Below are 19,230 nucleotides of genomic sequence, written 5' to 3'. Positions count from 1 at the left end.
ACAGGGTAACATTAGCTTAGCGGCTAGTAGCCTGCAGCTAAAGACACAGGGTAATGTTAGCTTAGCGGCTATTACCCTGCAGCTTAAGACACAGGGTAATGTTAGCTTAGCGGCTAGTAGCCTGCAGCTTAAGACACAGGGTAATGTAGCTTAGCGGCTAGTAGCCTGAAGCTTAAGACACAGGGTAATGTAGCTTAGCGGCTAGTAGCCTGCAGCTTAAGACACAGGGTAATGTAGCTTAGAGGCTAGTAGCCTGCAGCTTAAGACACAGGGCAATGTTAGCTTAGCATTAAATACATCCATGTACATCATGCTGCAGCCCAATTGTGGACTTGCATAATCGTGACACCCCTAAAAAATCCTATCCTCTATAATGTGTTTATATAATAGTTAATAATAGTTTATATAATGTTTTTTTGTTGTCTTCCTCCAGGAAATGGGTCGCCATGACGACCTTTGGTCGCTGTTTTACATGTTGGTTGAGTTCGCCGTTGGACAGTTGCCATGGCGAAAGATCAAAGACAAGGTCAGACTACCGCCATCAGTTACTGTGACTACGACATTTTCTGCGTTGTTAAGCTCCTACTTTTGGTTAACATGTCCCACAGACAGTGTGTGTGTGTGTATATACAGTGAGGACAATAAGTATCTAACACGCTGCTATTTAACAAGTTCTCCACTTAGAAACCATGGAGGGTCTGATGTCCTCGTAGGACCATGTCCACTGTGAGAGACATGTCCACTGTGAGAGACATGTCCACTGTGAGAGACATAATCTAAAAAAACATCCTGAAATCACAATGTATGATTTATTAACTATTTATTTGAATGATACAGCTGTAAATAAGTATTTGAACACCTGTGTATCAGCTAGAATTCTGACCCTCAAAGACCTGTTAGTCTGTCTTCAAAATGTCCCTCAAAGACCTGTTAGTCTGTCTTCATAATGTCCCCCTCACTCCATTTATTATCCTAAATTAGATGCACCTTTTTGAGGACCTTAGCTGCATAAAGACACCTGTCCCCCCCATCCAATCAGTAAGAATCCAACTACTAACATGGCCAAGACCAGAGGGCTGTCCAAAGACACTAGAGACTAAACTGTCCCCCTCCACAAGGCTGGACAGGACTACGGGGACATGTCCAAGCAGCTTGGTGAAGACAGGTCCACTGTTGGAGACATCATTAGAAAATGGAAGAAGCTAAACATGACTGTCAGTCTCCCTCGGACTGGGGCCCCATGCAGGATCTCACCTCGGGGGGTCTCAGTGATCCTAAGAAAGGTGAGAAACCAGCCCAGAACTACACGGGAGGAGCTGGTCCAGGACCTGGAAAGAACTGGGACCACCGTTTCCAAGGTTACTGTTGGTAATACACTAAGACGTCATGGTTTGAATCCTGCATGGCCCGGAAGGTTCCCCTGATGAGGACCATCCCAAGACCAGCATCCCTACTGTGAAGTATGGGGGGGTAGCATCATGCTTTGGGGGGGTGTTTCTGCACATGGGACAGGGGGACTGCACTGTATTAAGGAGAGGAGGACCGGGGCCATTGATTGGGAGATTTTGGGGACCACCCTCCATCCCTCAGTTAGAGCAGTGAAGATGGGTCGAGGCTGGGTCTTCCAACATGACAAAGACCCGAAGACCACAGCCAGGAAAACCAAGGGGGGGCTCTGGAAGAAGCAGATCAAGGTTCTGGGGGGCCTAGCCAGTCTTCAGACCTAAACCCAATAGAGAATCTTTGGAGGGAGCTCAAACTCCAGCCCAGAAACCTGACTGGTCTAGAGAAGATCTGTGTGGAGGGGGGGCCAAAATCCCTTCTGCAGGGTGTCAGACCTGGTGAAGGACTACAGGAACCGTTGGAAACAAAGGCTGCTGGACCAGATGTTAACATGGATCTTCTCAGCTGTTCAAATACTTATTTGCAGCTGTATCATACAAATAAATAGTTAAAAAATCATACATTGTGATTTCTGTTTTTTTTTTTTTTTTAGATTTTGTCTCACAGTGGACATGTCTCTCACAGTGGACATGTCTCTCACAGTGGACATGTCTCTCACAGTGGACATGCACCTACGAGGACAATTTCAGACTCTCCATGATTTCTAAGTGGGAGAACTCGCAAAATAGCAGCGTGTTAAATACTTATTTTCTTCACTGTATATATGTAGACCCGAGGACAACAGGAGGGGTAAGAAAATAAGTCGATTATTAAGAAAATAAGTCGATTATTAAGAAAATAAGTCGATTATTAAGAAAATGAGTTGATTATTTGTCTTTGTCCTGCGAGCGTGTCCTGGTTCAGGCCTGACTCTCCACTCGTCCTCATTAACTGCCTGCAGCAGCTGAGAGGGATTGTGGGGTTTGGTGTTTTTCAGGAACAAGTGGGTCAGATCAAGGAGCGGTACGACCACCGGATGCTGCTCAAACACATGCCTTCAGAGTTCAATGTCTTCCTGGACCACGTGCTGGCCCTGGACTACTACACCAAACCAGACTACCAGGTACCCACTACACTGAAAGGGTTTACTCTGAGAGAGAGAGAGAGAGAGAGAGAGAGAGAGAGAGAGAGAGTAGATAGATAGATAGATAGACATATAGATGGATAGATAGATATGTATTGATCCCAAAAAATGGGTAGTTATGGTAATTATGGTATGGCTGTATGTGAAGAACAGAAACAGCAGACAAGAAATACTTAAACAATTCTAACTTGTCATGGCATTGTCAATTTATACATCAAAACGTAGGTATTCTTGTCTAGTTTCAGTTAATTTGCTCATTCATGCGATATGAATTATATTTTTCGCTCAGCGACCTTTCAAATGACAAGAGTTCCCAGTCTTCCTCCATCCACTGCCATGTTAAACACCGTCCACGTTTCTGAGCAGAACGCAGAGCAAAGACCTTTTTTACATCGCTGATACGCCCACATTTATAACTATCAACATAAATATTATATCAATACGTTCACAAAGGCCTTCTGGTGCCCACGAGAACGTTATTTTATTGATAGCTTGTATCCCTTTGATGATATGATCATTTGTTTGAGAGCTTGTTCAGTGTCTGAATAGCTGGTGACAGCAGGTGCCAGGTGCAGTCGTTAACTGATTACAGATCAAAGAGATGACATCACAGAGATGAAAGGCTTCCTATTGGTCCTTAGTAACCAGGCAACCATACTCTGTATGTCTGACTGTCGACATCTATCTGTCTCCCTCTCTCTCAGACACACACACACACACACACACACACACAGAGGTGGGTAGTAACGAGTTACATTTACTCCGTTACATTTACTTGAGTAAGTTTTTGAAAAAATTGTACTTCTAGGAGTAGTTTTAAATCACTATACTTTTACTTTTACTTGAGTAGATTAGTGAAGAAGAAACTGTACTCTTACTCCGCTACATCAGGCTACAAGGAGCTCGTTACTCGTTACTACGCGTCATTGTTTTTACCCCATCGTACGTCTCATTTTAATGTTTTATTTTGACAGAGAGAGTCTTCCGCTGAAGGCTCTACAACGTGACTGTGCTTAACCAATCACACGTCGTTGTTCAGTCATGTGACCATACTCGTTTCAGCAGCGCGACAGGTTAGCTTTACAGTCGTAGCAAAGACGTCAGAAGCAAAACGTCGCCAAGGCAACGCAAACCAGGAGGACCCCCCCCCCCGCCTCATAGTGAAAGCATGTTTACCTTTTAGAAAAGTGCAAAAACAGCAGCTATATTGTGCGGCGTCTTCAGTGTCGACCAAAACAAACGGACATGTCAGCGTTCAACAACTCAACCTCTAACCTGAGGAGACGTAGCGGTGGTTCTAACCTGAGGAGACGTAGCGGTGGTTCTAACCTGAGGAGACGTAGCGGTGGTTCTAACCTGAGGAGACGTAGCGGTGGTTGTAGTTTCTGCTGTGGAGAGGTGGATGTTTGTCTTTTAGGTTACATACGGTATGTTTTACACATGCAGTATCCATCCTAATTTGATGTGACAAGTCTCTCAAATAAGCTATTTTGTAATTAATAAATACATTTTAATTTATTTTATTGATTGGATGGACTATAATTTGCCTAAATATGATTATTTTGTATTTTTGTCTGACTGATTGATGCTTGTGTTGAGAAATAAATCAGACGTTACTCAACAGTTACTAACTACTTGAGTAGTTTTTTCATCAAGTACTTTTTTACTCTTACTCAAGTAATTATTTGGATGACTACTTTTACTTTTACTTGAGTCATATTATTCTAAAGTAACAGTACTTTTACTTGAGTACAATTTTTGGCTACTCTACCCACCTCTGCACACACACACACACACAGACACACACACACACACACACACACACACAGACAGACACACACACACGTCCTAAGGTCTTAAATAGGTTCTACAAAGTTATATCTCTGAAGGGATAAGACACTTATTATTTTTTATTACATTTTATTGCTATTTGCATGTGCACCAGGTAGAAAGTACACTGATAAAATTTCTGCAGAATTTTCTAGTTATAATTAATTATTCTGTTGCTTCCTGTAAGTTTGTATGAAACCCTGACCAGAAAACTAATTTATGGTCAGAGACAATCCTTCTTTAGCCGTCACACGCAAAACCATTTCAAAACTCACATCAATTATTTACCAAAATATAGTAAACCACGAGGACAGGACGAAGGAGCTCACTGTGAACTTAGCTCCGTGGTCTCCGTTTCCGTGGGAACAGATTGATGAGTCCGTCTCGCTGTTGTTGTCCTAGCTGCTGATGTCGGTGTTTGAGAACAGCATGAAGGAGCGAATCATCACCGAGAACGAGCCGTTCGATTGGGAGAAGGGGGGCGGTGATGTCACGCTGTCGACCAGCGCCTCCACCCAACCACAGCACAACACCCGGCCCACCGCCGCCATGGTGGGGTAAGAACCTCAGACTCAGATACAGGATTAGGGACCACTAATACAGTATTAGGGACCACTAAGGTCTATAAAGAGACTTCAGATACAGTATTAGGGACCACTAAGGTCTATATAAAGAGACTTCAGATACAGTATTAGGGACCTCTAAGGTCTATATAAAGAGACTTCAGATACAGTATTAGGGACCACTAAGGTCTATATAAAGAGACTTCAGATCCAGTATTAGGGACCACTAAGGTCTATATAAAAGAGACTTCAGATACAGTATTAGGGGACCACTAAGGTCTATATAAGAGACTTCAGATACAGTATTAGGGACCACTAAGGTCTATATAAAGAGACTTCAGATACAGTATTAGGACCACTAAGGTCTATATAAAAGAGACTTCAGATACAGTATTAGGGACCACTAAGGTCTATATAAAGAGACTTCAGATACAGTATTAGGGACCACTAAGGTCTATATAAAAGAGACTTCAGATACAGTATTAGGGACCACTAAGGTCTATATAAAGAGACTTCAGATACAGTATTAGGGACCACTAAGGTCTATATAAAGAGACTTCAGATCCAGTATTAGGGACCACTAAGGTCTATATAAAGAGACTTCAGATCCAGTATTAGGGACCACTAAGGTCTATATAAAGAGACTTCAGATACAGTATTAGGGACCACTAAGGTCTATATAAAAGAGACTTCAGATACAGTATTAGGGACCACTAAGGTCTGTACATGGCAGAATCCCTGAAACCATCCCCAGCTTGTTAACAGAACCAGATTACCCTTCAGTAAATGATGAATTCTGCGTCCACAGAGCCATTGTGACGCCGGTTCCTGGAGATCTGCAGCGGGAGAACACGGACGACGTCTTGCAGGACGAACATCTCAGCGATCAGGAGAACGCCCCGCCGGTGCCGCCCAGCCGCCCCCCCGGAGAGACGGGCGTCCCCCTTGCCGGGGACACCGGAGAGGCCTGGGAAGACACAGACTTCAACCGCAACAGACTTAGGATCAGCCTGAACAAGGTCCGAACCACCACGGCAACAGCCCCACTGATGAGAATATGAAAACAAAATGTCAGACAGAAGATGAACCTTTAGCTTGAGTTCATATTTATGCAGTGTGTGTTCCACCAATCTATGAAAATATTGTACTTCATGTTAAGGGCGGGGTAGCACTGCACCCCCCCCCCCCCCGAGATATGATATATTTATATATCTTTATGTATTTTATATTTTAGGCCTATACAAAGAGACTTCAGATACAGTATTAGGGACCACTAAGGTCTATATAAAGAGACTTCAGATACAGTATTAGGGACCACTAAGGTCTATATAAAGAGACTTCAGATACAGTATTAGGGACCACTAAGGTCTATATAAAGAGACTTCAGATACAGTATTAGGGACACTAGGTCTATATAAAAGAGACTTCAGATGCAGTATTAGGGACCACTAAGGTCTATATAAAGAGACTTCAGATGAGTATTAGGACCACTAAGGTCTATATAAAGAGACTTCAGATACAGTATTAGGGACCACTAAGGTCTATATAAAAAGAGACTTCAGATGCAGTATTAGGGACCACTAAGTCTATATAAAGAGACTTCAGATGAAGTATTAGGGACCACTAAGGTCTATATAAAGAGACTTCAGATAAGTATTAGGGACCACTAAGGTCTATATAAAGAGACTTCAGATACAGTATTAGGGACCACTAAGGTCTATATAAAGAGACTTCAGATGCAGTATTACAGTATGTTCTGAGGACCTTCCTGTCCGTCCTCAGGGTGCTCAGGAGGAGGACTCGGGTCGAGGTGCGTGTCCAGCATCGCCGATCTGCGGCGGAGCACCGGAGTCCCCGACGGGTCAGGGTCGGTCGTTACGGTACCGCCGGGTCAACAGCCCTGAATCTGAGCGGCTGTCTGCAGCCGAGGGCCGCGCCGACGCCTACGGACAGAGGTCAGCAACGCTTCAGGAAACTCATTCAGATTCACACTCAGACATTTAAAATGGTTTTACTTTGGTTTGTGTTAAAGGGTAACTTCGTATTTTTTTAACCCTTTTAAATGGGTCCAGTATTAAGCAAGAATATATAGTGTGTCTGTGTGTGTTTGTGTGTGTGTGTTTGTGTGTATGTCTGTGTGTGTGTGTGTGTCTGTGGTTGTGTGTGTCTGTGTGTGTGTGTGTGTGTCTGTGGTTGTGTGTGTCTGTGTTTGTGTGCTTGCGTGTGTGTGTTTGTGTGTCTCTGTGTGTGTGTGTGTGTTTGTGTGTGTCTGTGTGTGTCTGTGTTTGTGTGCTTGCGTGTGTGTTTGTGTGTCTGTGTCTGTGTGTGTGTGTGTGTGTGTGTGTGCGTCTGTGTGTGTTTTACCATTTTGTTGTGTCTCCAGGTCCCGGTTGGACATGCTCGGGTCTCCGTCGCGTCACGTCTACTCCTCCCAGCCGGCCCAGATGCTGTCTGTGGACCCTGGTTGCCGTGGAGACCGGCAGGCCAGCGGGCGCCAGGAGATGTCGGTGGCGTCGGTGGACCAGGAGGCGCACAGCAACGCCTTCATCCGCTCGGTGCCGCTGGCCGAGGAGGAGGACTTCGACAGCAAGGAGTGGGTGATCATCGACAAGGAGGCGGAGCTCCGAGACTTCCAGCCAACCACGTCGGGGACCACGGACGAGGAGCCCGAGGAGCTCCGCCCCCTGGAGGAGCAGGAGGAGCGCCGCAGGCTCAGGGCCGCAGGTACTAGCTTCCCGCCGGTTTTTATTACTTTTTCATTGCTTTTCTGACTTTTTTGCCGCCTTTGTCGTTTTTTTGTCGTTTTCTTACAACTCTTCTTATGTTTCTTACAATACTTCTTACAACGCTTCTTACGCTTCTTACAACGCGTCTTACGTTTCTTACAACTCTTCTTATGTTTCTTACAACGCGTCTTACGCTTCTTACGCGTCTTACGTTTCTTACAACGCTTCTGATGTTTCTTACAATGCAAAGGGGCGGCTGTGAACCCCGAGTTGCCCCCGGTGCTGCATCGGAGTGTGAATGTGTATGAATGTTTATCTGATGAGCAGGTGTGTAGATGTGTGTGAGTGTGTATCTGATGAGCAGGTGTGTAGATGTGTGTGAGTGTGTATCTGATGAGCAGGTGTGTAGATGTGTGTGAGTGTGTATCTGATGAGCAGGTGTGTAGATGTGTGTGAGTGTGTATCTGATGAGCAGGTGTGTAGATGTGTGTGAGTGTGTATCTGATGAGCAGGTGTGTAGATGTGTGTGAGTGTGTATCTGATGAGCAGGTGTGTAGATGTGTGTGAGTGTGTATCTGATGAGCAGGTGTGTAGATGTGTGTGAGTGTGTATCTGATGAGCAGGTGTGTAGATGTGTGTGAGTGTGTATCTGATGAGCAGGTGTGTAGATGTGTGTGATGGTGAATGTTTCCTGTAGATGTAAAAGCGCTTTGAGTAGTTGTTAAGACTAGAAATTTACACATTTACAACGCTTCTTACAACGGTTCTTTCGATCTTCGGACGCTTTGATGGACGCTTTTGTTGGACGCTTCGTTGGACGCTTTTGTTGGACGCTTCGTTGGACGCTTTTGTTGGACGCTTTGTTGGACGCTTCGTTGGACGCTTTTGTTGGACGCTTTGATGGACGCTTTTGTTGGACGCTTTTGTTGGACGCTTTGTTGGACTTTTATTTAACATTCATGTTGCTACAGTCCAAAAACAACATTAGCTTTCTCTTGATACTTGATACCAACCAAGTAAAGTACATACCTGATGATTCTTAACTTAAGGAGAGCATCACTGGTGTCTCGCTGCAGATGTCCCGCCACTGTCCCCTCTGGCTAACGTTTTGTTCCCTTGCAGGAGGCGAGCTGGTAGTCCGTCCCAAGACCCACACCCGGGACAGCAGCCGCGGGATGCTAACGCTAACGGAGGAGGAGGCGTCGCGGAGGAGCGGCGGCAGCCCCGCCCAGTCGCCCTGCCACTCGCTGCCGTCGGGACGCCCCCGCCGGAGAGAGTCGGACCCCATCGGACCCCACAGACCGGTAAGAGACACGGCCAGCCAATCAGAGCCCATGTGAGGAAGTGGGCGGCCGCTGGGCGGTTAGCGCTAGCGGGATTCTGACTCCATGAGTTTGGGAAAAAGATGGTGGATTGGGTTGAAACATTCCCGAGGAACGAACACGCGTTTCCTTGGTGAAAGTATTAATATATTTTATATTTATAATAATATTTTAATCTATTAATATATATTCAGGGTTTTATTGACCTCAAGCTGACTTTCCTCAGATCTAATGATTGTTTATGCATGTGTAGTTCTGAGTGTGATTTATTTATGATCTGCTCTAGCTTCTTTATCCTGTTACACACATCTGCTAATGATGAGGGTCCGACATGCGGTCCTTGCAGAGTTTTTTTGTGGTTGTTGCAAAAATCCTTGATTATGTGGCACATTTTCTTAAAAAATGCGATGGAATACGAGGGATATTTATGCAATTTATGAATGAAAAAGACACTGTTTGTCTTGTCACTTCATTACGTTCCCATGGCAACAGGGTAAAATGGCTGCTCATGTGTGAAGTGAACGCAACATTTCTCAAGATATTTGTAACTTTTATACAATGAAAATGTGGGATTATGACATCATGCAAGCCCCGCTTTATTTTGCTCAGAAATCAGCAATTTATGCGGTGAGTATGAAAAATGCATAAAAATGCAGACTCTGGCTGATTATGCGATTATGACATCACATGATCACATTTGTCTGGAGGGACTGAAATGAAACTGCATGTTGTATTGTTATATTAAAAGCATTTTGTTGAGGGAGGAGCCCTGATCCCTCTGTCACATACATGCACCTCCTGTACGTCTCCCAGGGGAAAACACAGACATTAGCCTAGCATTAGCTTAGCATCCTTAGCTAGCCGTGTCGCTGCTAGCCGCCGGCTGCTCCGCCTCGTTTACCTGTCGGCCGACACGCGGCTCAACGACGACTCGGCTTTTTACTTCACTGTAGGAAACTACAAGAGAGCAGGAGGGCAAACTGTGTTACTGTACGCACAAAAGTACACAAGTGTGTAGTTCACACTACACAACACAGCTGTGTACATGTACTCCACTACTGTACTTATACACATGTTGAGGTACTTGTACTTTACTTGAGTATTTTCTTTTTACACTTTCTACTTCTACTCCACTACACTTAAGAGAGAGATATTATTATTAAATATTATATTAGAAATATGTTATTTTAGTTACTCGTTACTTTAGTTACTTTCCACATTAAGATGTCTCCACACTAAACACATATAGTTTATAATCTGATGTTGATTATACAGTAACCTAGCAACAACATAACGGCTCCAGGTCCAGCTGTCATCAAACACACAGCTGAGATGATGATGTCATCAAACACACAGCTGAGATGATGATGTCATCAAACACACAGCTGAGATGATGATGTCATCAAACACACAGCTGAGATGATGATGTCATCAAACACACAGCTGAGATGATGATGTCATCAAACACACAGCTGAGATGATGATGTCATCAAACACACAGCTGAGATGTGTCACATGTCCCTCGACACACACACACACGCACGCACGCATGCACACACATACACACGTACACACACATACACACACACACGCACGTACAGTTTGGAATGTTTGATTCAACGAGTGGAATATATATTTGTATGTGTATATATATATATATATATATATATATATATATATATATATATGATGCACACATTTGTTAAAGAAGATGTTAGAGGGCTGCAATGCATTATGGGTGAAAGGTCTGCAGTATATTTTTATATTTTTATACTCTGGCTGAATAATTCACTGAATAATTCACCACATTTAACCAGAAATATCCTAGCTTGCACTTTCTGACTGTCCTCCGTTGGAGACAGTTTGTCCTTGTCTTTCATATTCAACGCTTGTCAGACTTAGAGACTTAGACTTAGAGACTTAGACTCAGAGACTTAGGGACTTAGACTTAGAGACTTAGACTCAGAGACTTAGAGACTTAGACTTAGAGACTTAGACTTAGAGACTTAGAGACTTAGACTTAGAGACTTAGACTCAGAGACTTAGAGACTTAGACTTAGGGACTTAGACTTAGAGACTTAGACTCAGAGACTTAGAGACTTAGACTTAGAGACTTAGACTCAGAGATTTAGAGACTTAGACTTAGACTCAGAGACTTAGAGACTTAGACTTAGAGACTTAGACTCAGAGACTTAGAGACTTAGGGACATAGACTTAGAGACTTAGACTCAGAGACTTAGAGACTTAGACTTAGGGACTTAGACTTAGAGACTTAGACTCAGAGACTTAGAGACTTAGACTTAGAGACTTAGACTCAGAGATTTAGAGACTTAGACTTAGACTTAGAGACTTAGACTTAGAGACTTAGGGACTTAGACTTAGAGACTTAGACTCAGAGACTTAGAGACTTAGACTTTATTAATCATTTTGGGATGACTCCTGCAAGGAAATTCTGTTTTTAGCAAGAAGAATACAGTATAGAGAGAAAAAAGACAGTATAAAGATAACAGTAATAATAACTAGAAAATTCCGCAGAAATTTTATCAGTGTGCCTGCTATTGGGACACATCCGAACAGCAATAAAACCTAATATTAAAAGTGTTAAGTGTCTTAACCCTTCAGAGATATAACTTTTTAAAACCTATCTAAGACCTTTTAGTTTCCCAGAAACAGCTATGACGTAGCTAGCGCTAAACCAACCAGACTCCATGTAAAAAACAGTCCTTTTAGACTCCATGGTTACATGTCTGCGCCCGGCACAAGATTTCCTACATTTCGACAAAAAATGACGTCTGAAGAATTAAAACTGGAGGAGAGAGAGACATTTGTTTGTTTCAGAGAATCGTGCTGCAGCCCCCCCCTCTGTCCTCTCAGTAACAGAACCTGTTGCTATGGTGATTTCCTTAGAGAAGGGGTCAGATTCTTTCTTACGTTTTCTATCAGCAGTTGGGGAGCCTAGCACAAAAAGATTTAGTCCGATTGACTCCATAGTTACATGTCTGCGATCGGCACAAGATTTCCTACATTTTCACCAATAATGAAGTCTGAAGAGTTAAAACTGGAAGAGAGAGAGCAATTAGTTTGAGAAACTTCCAGAGATCCGTACCGCAGTAAAGTATGGTGATACTTTACTGTAGAAGTATGAGCGATTTCCCAAACTTTTCCCAGTTAAGTCAATGAGGAATTTTGCGCGGTTTTATACCGATTTCGGGAAAACCGCGCGGCAAATCTCTTAGAAAAGTCATAGCACACCATTCCTGATCATTACAAACGTTTCACTGTATTTTGTGTGCGCGTGTTGGAAACGCTCCGGGACTAGTAGTGGGACGAAAATCTGGCGGAAGAATAATAATAAGTATGGGCGATAATAGACAGTGTGCCGAGTGCTGCTATTGCAGCACCTCGGCACACTGAATAATAAAAATAACTAGAAAATTCCGCAGAAATTTTATCAGTGAGCCTCCTACTTGGTGCACATCCAAATAGCAATAAAACTTAATAAAAAATAATAAGTTTCTTAACCCTTCAGAGATATAACTTTAAAAAAAAAAACTATTTAAGACGTTAAGACGTGTGTGTGTGTGTGTGTGTGTGAGAGAGAGGGAGACAGATAGATGTCAACAGACAGACATACAGAGCATGGTTGCCTGGTTACTAAGGACCAATAGGAAGCCTTTCATCTCTGTGATGTCATCTCTTTGATCTGTAATCAGTTAACGATGCACCTGGCACCTGCTGTCACCAGCTATTCAGACACTGAACAAGTTCTCAAACAAATGATCATATCATCAAAGGGATACAAGCTATCAATAAAATAAGGTTCTCGTGGGCACCAGAAGGCCTTTGTGAACGTATTGATATAAAATTTATGTGGATAAACTAAGAAATGTGGGCGTATCAGCGATGTAAAAAAGTGCTTCGCTCTGCGTTCTGCTCAGAAATGTGGACGATGTTTAACATGGCCGTGAAGGGAGGAAAATTTGGAACTCTTGTCATTTGAGAGCTCGCTGAGCAAAACAGATAATTCATATCGCATACATGATCACATTGACTGAAACTAGACAAAATACCTACGTTTTGATGTATAAATTGGCCATGACAAGTTAGAATTGTTGGTGTGGGAGCGAGTTATAGAGAGAGAACCAAGATGATTTTTTTTAATCCCCCCATTCTGTCTTCCACTCTAGCTCTGAACATTCCGCCACATACACACACATTGTAAAATCTGAGACATTCTGAAAACGGGACGATACGTAAACTGGGATTCTGGAGAAACCGTGCTTGATATCTGAACGCCCATTCAGCCCAATAAACGCCAAAGTCTTGTCTTCTGTTTAAACCTTTAATCATGTTTCTACGTTATAGTATGGCGATACAGCACGGTCCCAAAGAGGGGGGGTTTTGAGCGATGTTGAGCGATTTTCCGAACATTTTCCATTCAAGTCAAATTTGTTTTTTGCAGATTTCTTGAAAACCGCGCAGCAAATCTCTAAGAAAAGTCATAGCACACCATTCCCGATCATTACACAGGTTTCGATGTATTTTGTGAGCGCGTGTTGGCAACGCTCCAGGACTAGTAGCGGGACGAAAATCTGGCGGAAGACTAATAATAAGTATGGGCAACAATGGTCATTGCGCCGATTGCTGCTATTGCAGCACATCGGCACACTGAATAAAAACTGCCTTTCATAACTGAGCTTCACAGACTATATTGATAGGGCCTACAGTAATTTTCATAATTTCACAGCTTAATATGATCAGAGTGTAATGTGACAGTTTCTCTGTTTCCATCCACACGTTTTTAAGTGAAATCTAATAATAAATGCTTCATGGAAACAGTAAAATTTGAGGAAATTTCATGACTATCATCTCAAAAGATACACGTTCGGTCTCATCGGACTTTTGGATTCTTGGAAACGTTACTTGGGGTGGGGGGGTTCTGGTGGAACATGGCTTCAGAAGTAGTTTGATTTGTGTGTGTGTGTGTGTGTGTGTGTGTTAGTGTGTGTAAGTTTATGAATGTCTGTGTGTGTGTGTGTGTGTGTGAGTGTGTGTGTGTGTGTGTGTGTGTGTGTATCAGGGTCTCTGGGGAGTCTGACCGCTGCTTTCATGGAAAATTAACGTGGAATTTTATTTATTTATATTATTTATGTCTAATTTTCCTGCAGCGAGAGTTTTTCTTCCATTGATTCTTTTTTCTTTCTTTCTTTCTTTTGTTTTCCATCTTTGCGTTGCGGTGTGTGTGACCATTTGATTTCTTCATGCACTCATTTCTTTATCCAGTAACACGCCAGGTCCACGTCTCCGGGCTGGATCCATCTCACTGTTGGTTACCTTTACCTGTTGTCCTGCCGAGCTGAGACCTGCACACACACACACACACACACAACACACACACACACACACACACACACACACACACACACACACACACACACACACACACACACACCATCATATATATATACATACATACATATATACATACATACATACATACATACATACATACATACATACAAATATATATATATATAATACACAGTGAGGAAAACAAGTATTTAACACCCTGCTATTTTGCAAGTTCTCCACTTAGAAATCATGGAGGGTCTGAAATTGTCCTCGTAGGTGCATGTCCACTGTGAGAGATATGTCCACTGTGAGAGACATGTCCACTGTGAGAGACATGTCCACTGTGAGAGACATCATCTAAGGCAGACTAACAGGTCTTTGAGGGTCAGAATTGTAGCTGATAGAAAGGTGTTCAAATACTTATTTGCAGCTGTATCATACAATAAATAGTTAAAAAATCAAACATACAGTTATTTTTTTAGATTTTGTCTCTCACAGTGGACATGCACCTACGAGGACAATTTCAGACCCTCCATCTAAGTGGGAGAACTTGCAGAATAGGGTGTTCAAATACTTATTTTCCTCACTGTATATATATCTATGCACACACACACACACACACACCCCCCACAGTGTTAGCGAGCTCTGCTCCGCCCGCCGCCAACCACGAGGACAGACTGCCATTCTCTTTTTATTCCTCTCCAATTCCCCCTCCCCCCCCCCCCCCCCCCCCCCCCCCACATAACTACTGATGCCTTTGCCCCCAAGCTATCGCTTAAAAGTACACAGTATGTCGAGTTTGACTCGCCCGAGGAGACACAGAAAAGAGCGAGGGCGCCATTGGGACACCACAGAAGAAATAAAGTGATGTTTCGGGGTAAGCACAGTTCAGGACTAGTCCTTTACCTCTGTTCTCTCACTCGCTTTCTGTTCCCTTCCTTTCCTTTCTGTTCACACATATTTCCTCCCATATCTTTTGTTTATTCTTTGGTTTTCCTCCGTCGTGGGTCTGTGTTTGGTGTGCCTGCCGACTCCATCTTTCTCTTGTGTTCCCTTCTTTTCCTTTCTCTGCATCTCCAGTCGTTCTGTTCCTCCAGACGTCAGCGATGTAGACGTTAGCGAGCTACAGTGTGTGCAGTGTTCGTGCTGGTGTGTCCCCTTTTTAAAAGTGCTTCTTGTGTGTGTGTGTGTGTGTGTGTGTGTGTGGGGGGGGGGGGGTATTCTAGACGGGTGCTAGTCTGACCGATCTGGCGACCCACACAGCTAGCAGCCGATTGGCTATCTGAACTCTTTGCTAGCTTGGAACTAGCCAACGCTAGCGGTAGCGGTAGCACGGCCGAGGCTCCTCCCCTCGCAGTCTAACACCCTGAAAGCGTCTTATCATTTCATGCTTTTAGTTTTTCTTCTTATTTATGTTTTTTTATGATTGATATTGTTTTATTTAATTTATTTTGTATTGATTTTACCATTAATATTTTTTGCATAATTCTTTTACTATAGTTTTTATTTTTTCAGCCATCCGTATTTTATCTAAATATTTATTTATTTTTAATAATTTCTTTAACTTTTTTGTCTATTTTATGCATATTTTTTGCCATATTTTTTATTATATTTTTTACTATATTTTGTATTTTTTTAGCCATCCATATTATCAAAATGATATTAATTTATTTTTACTAATTTCTTAAATTTTTTGTCTATTTTACGCATTTTTTTTACTATATTTTTAATTTTTTTTGGGCCATCCATATTTTATCTTAATGATATTTATTTTTATTTTTAATAATTTCTTCCACAAAATTTTTATTCAGCCGTCCAGCTTTTACATACGTTATCCATATTTTTCTACTATTGTTGTTTTCTTACCCATTCATATTTTATCTATCTATATTTATTTATTTGATGTATCTTCGTGTGCATTAGTCTCTACAGCCACTTTGTTTATGTGTAAAGGTGCTGAGCTTGACTCTCTTAGCCAATCGGCTGAAGGCTTTAGACGTCTGAGAGCACCAATCAGCTCTCTCGTGTCTAACGCCTGGTCAGGGCGGGGGGGAAGGAGACGAGGGCAGGAAGTGACATCACAGCTAGGGAGGGAGTTGTAGGAAAACATGAAACATGTAAATACATTTGAATACTTGTGGTCGGAGTGGGCGTGCGCTAACCTCCCTCCCCCTCTCTGATTGGTCTGTCTGCAGCTGGACGAGGAGCGGCACCGGCGCGGCCCAATCAGCTGCGGCGGCTGGCCTCCTACGTCTTCTCCTCCTCCACCCTGGAGACGGAGCAGTACCCGCACGGAGGCGGCAGCTTCATCCAGAGGAGCCGCTCGGCGGAGAGCAGCCCCGCCCACCTCACGGCCGCCGGCGCCGCCTCGGTGCGCCGCCGCCACGCCGGCACGCTGCCGCCGCCCGGCAGCCCGCGCAGCAGACACTCGGTGCTCAACGTGTCGCGGACGCAGCTGCAGCAGATGTTAGCCAAGCTCATGAACAAGAACAACAGCTGAGAGGACTCGGGCCACACACACACACACACACACCCACACACACACACACACACACACACACACACCACACACACACAAACACACACAGAGAGACTCACACACACACACACACACACACACACACACACACACACACACACACACACAACACCACACACACACACACACACACAAACAGACTCACTCACACAAACACACACACACACAACACACACACACACCACACACACACACAACACACCACACACACACACAAACACACACACAAACACACACAGACTCTCACTCACACACACACACACACACACTCTCTATGCAGAGTGTGATGAAACAGTTTGGGTTCCAGAGCCGGACCAGATTGGAGGAGAGAGGCATCATCACTGTTTCATAGTATTCATAGTATACTCATATTATACTAATTCACATTAAAAAAGAAACATCACGTCCTCTCCCGAGTACCCAGCGTACCCCCATCTGGGAAGCCTGGGTCAGACCAGGAACCGGGGTACTAAGAGCAGCCAGTCCATCACGTTGTCAGTCTCTGCTATTTATTCCATTCTCAAATAAAATGACCAAAGATTTATCAACATCCTGATCTCAGAATTCAGATTTTAATCTCAGAGAATTCAGACTTTAAGCTCAAAGAATTCAGACTTAATCTGAGAATTCAGACTTAATCTGAGAATTCAGACTTTAATCTGAGAATTCAGACTTTAATCTGAGAATTCAGACTTTAATCTCAAAGAATTCAGACTTTAATCTGAGAATTCAGACTTTAATCTCAAAGAATTCAGACTTTAATCTGAGAATTCAGACTTTAATCTCAAAGAATTCAGACTTTAATCTGAGAATTCAGACTTTAATCTCAGAGAATTCAGACTTTAATCTGAGAATTCAGACTTTAATCTCTGAGAATTCAGACTTTAATCTGAGAATTCAGACTTTAATCTGAGAATTCAGACATTAATCTGAGAATTCAGACATTAATCTGAGAATTCAGACTTTAATCTCAGATTTCTGAGTTCTGAGTATTTTTTCAACCAGTGGCTCTAATCCTCTTCCACAGATTTCATATTTGATTTTTTTTAAATGAAAAGAAAGAAACAGTTGGTTTGGTGTCCCCTGGTGGCTCTGCACACACACACACACACACCACACCACACACACACCAACACAACACACACACACCACACACACACACACACACACCCACACACACACACACACACACACACACACACACACCTCTACAGACTCCTTTCCAACATGAAGAAGAGGAGGAAGCGCGATGGGAGATATTTTTCATGCAATAAACTCAGAAAATGCATCTCTGCGCCGCCGTGGACCTGGCAACCCGCCGTGGACCTGGCAAACCCGCCGTGGACCTGGCAACCCGCCGTGGACCTGGCACCTCAGAGGGGATAATGTGACCCTGAACCTGTCCTTCCGGTCCCCGTGAGCCGAGTGCTGCTGCCAGACTGTTACGCTCTGCAGGATCTCTGCGTTCTTCTTCGGTTCTTCGGCTGAACTGAAGGAGCCGTCGCCGAGGAATGCAGGTCGTCCCGGCGACCACGCTTTTTTGCACCGAGACTTTGGAGTCGACGTCCCCCCCCCCCCCCAAATCATCCGAGCAATACACAGACACCGCTTCACCGCCACATACCCAGGGTCCCTGAACGCCTCGCTGTGATTGCAGCTCCATTAAATGTTGTGTGTGACAAGGAGTGTGAGTTTTAATCAGCCGTTAGAAACTGTCCCTGTGCTGAGTCTCTGGTACACGGACGCAGTACTCCACACAGAAAACCCAAAATATACTACATAACACAGTAGAGCCCGACCGATGAAGGATTTCAAGGCTGATACAGATACCAATATTTAGTTACGTAAAAATCCAATATATCGGCCGATATACAGTATATTTAAAAAAATAAATTAAATGTTTGAGAAAACAAAACCAGATTTCCCTAACATTAGTTATATGTGTATATATATATATATATATACATACACACACACACACACACAGTATATATATATTTAATTTATGAGTTCTCACTAAGATGTTCTCACTAATATTATAGTATAATAATTTGTTTTGTCACAACAGAACATCAAAATATATTAAAGTTCTGGTAAATAAACAGATACCGATAGATCGGGAAACGCCGATATATCGGCCGATATATTGGTCGGGCTCTATTACACGATGACAAATCATAAAACAACAAAACTAACGTTTCACTAAATAAAGTCCAGACTCTGAGGTGACGGAACAGCAGCAAACGGATTAAATCCCGTCACAGTATTGCTTTTATATGAAGGTTTTGCAAAAAATAAATGAAAAAAACACTTTGAGTGAAAGAAAGTGATGAGTAGCAACTTCCCACCGAGCCACGAACACAGATTTAAA

General features: G+C 43.1%; 1 protein-coding gene across 1 annotated transcript in view; it reads left to right on the top strand.

The window, feature by feature from the left end:
• Positions 1 to 16,882, top strand: part of LOC116678933 (tau-tubulin kinase 1) — a gene marked incomplete at its 5' end in the record, with an annotated part of 38,069 nt that extends 21,187 nt beyond the window's left edge. The window contains 8 exon segments of the mRNA XM_032508666.1: positions 434 to 526; positions 2,381 to 2,506; positions 4,760 to 4,914; positions 5,729 to 5,939; positions 6,703 to 6,875; positions 7,304 to 7,644; positions 8,769 to 8,950; positions 16,516 to 16,882. Coding sequence (XP_032364557.1) covers positions 434 to 526; positions 2,381 to 2,506; positions 4,760 to 4,914; positions 5,729 to 5,939; positions 6,703 to 6,875; positions 7,304 to 7,644; positions 8,769 to 8,950; positions 16,516 to 16,791 — 1,557 coding nt within the window. The 3' untranslated portion in view covers positions 16,792 to 16,882.
• Between the last annotated feature and the right edge of the window lie 2,348 nt (positions 16,883 to 19,230).

The sequence above is a fragment of the Etheostoma spectabile genome, unplaced genomic scaffold, assembly GCF_008692095.1.
Source record: "Etheostoma spectabile isolate EspeVRDwgs_2016 unplaced genomic scaffold, UIUC_Espe_1.0 scaffold00008721, whole genome shotgun sequence".
Lineage (NCBI taxonomy): Eukaryota > Metazoa > Chordata > Actinopteri > Perciformes > Percidae > Etheostoma > Etheostoma spectabile.
This window is presented reverse-complemented; position numbering and strand designations above follow the sequence as displayed.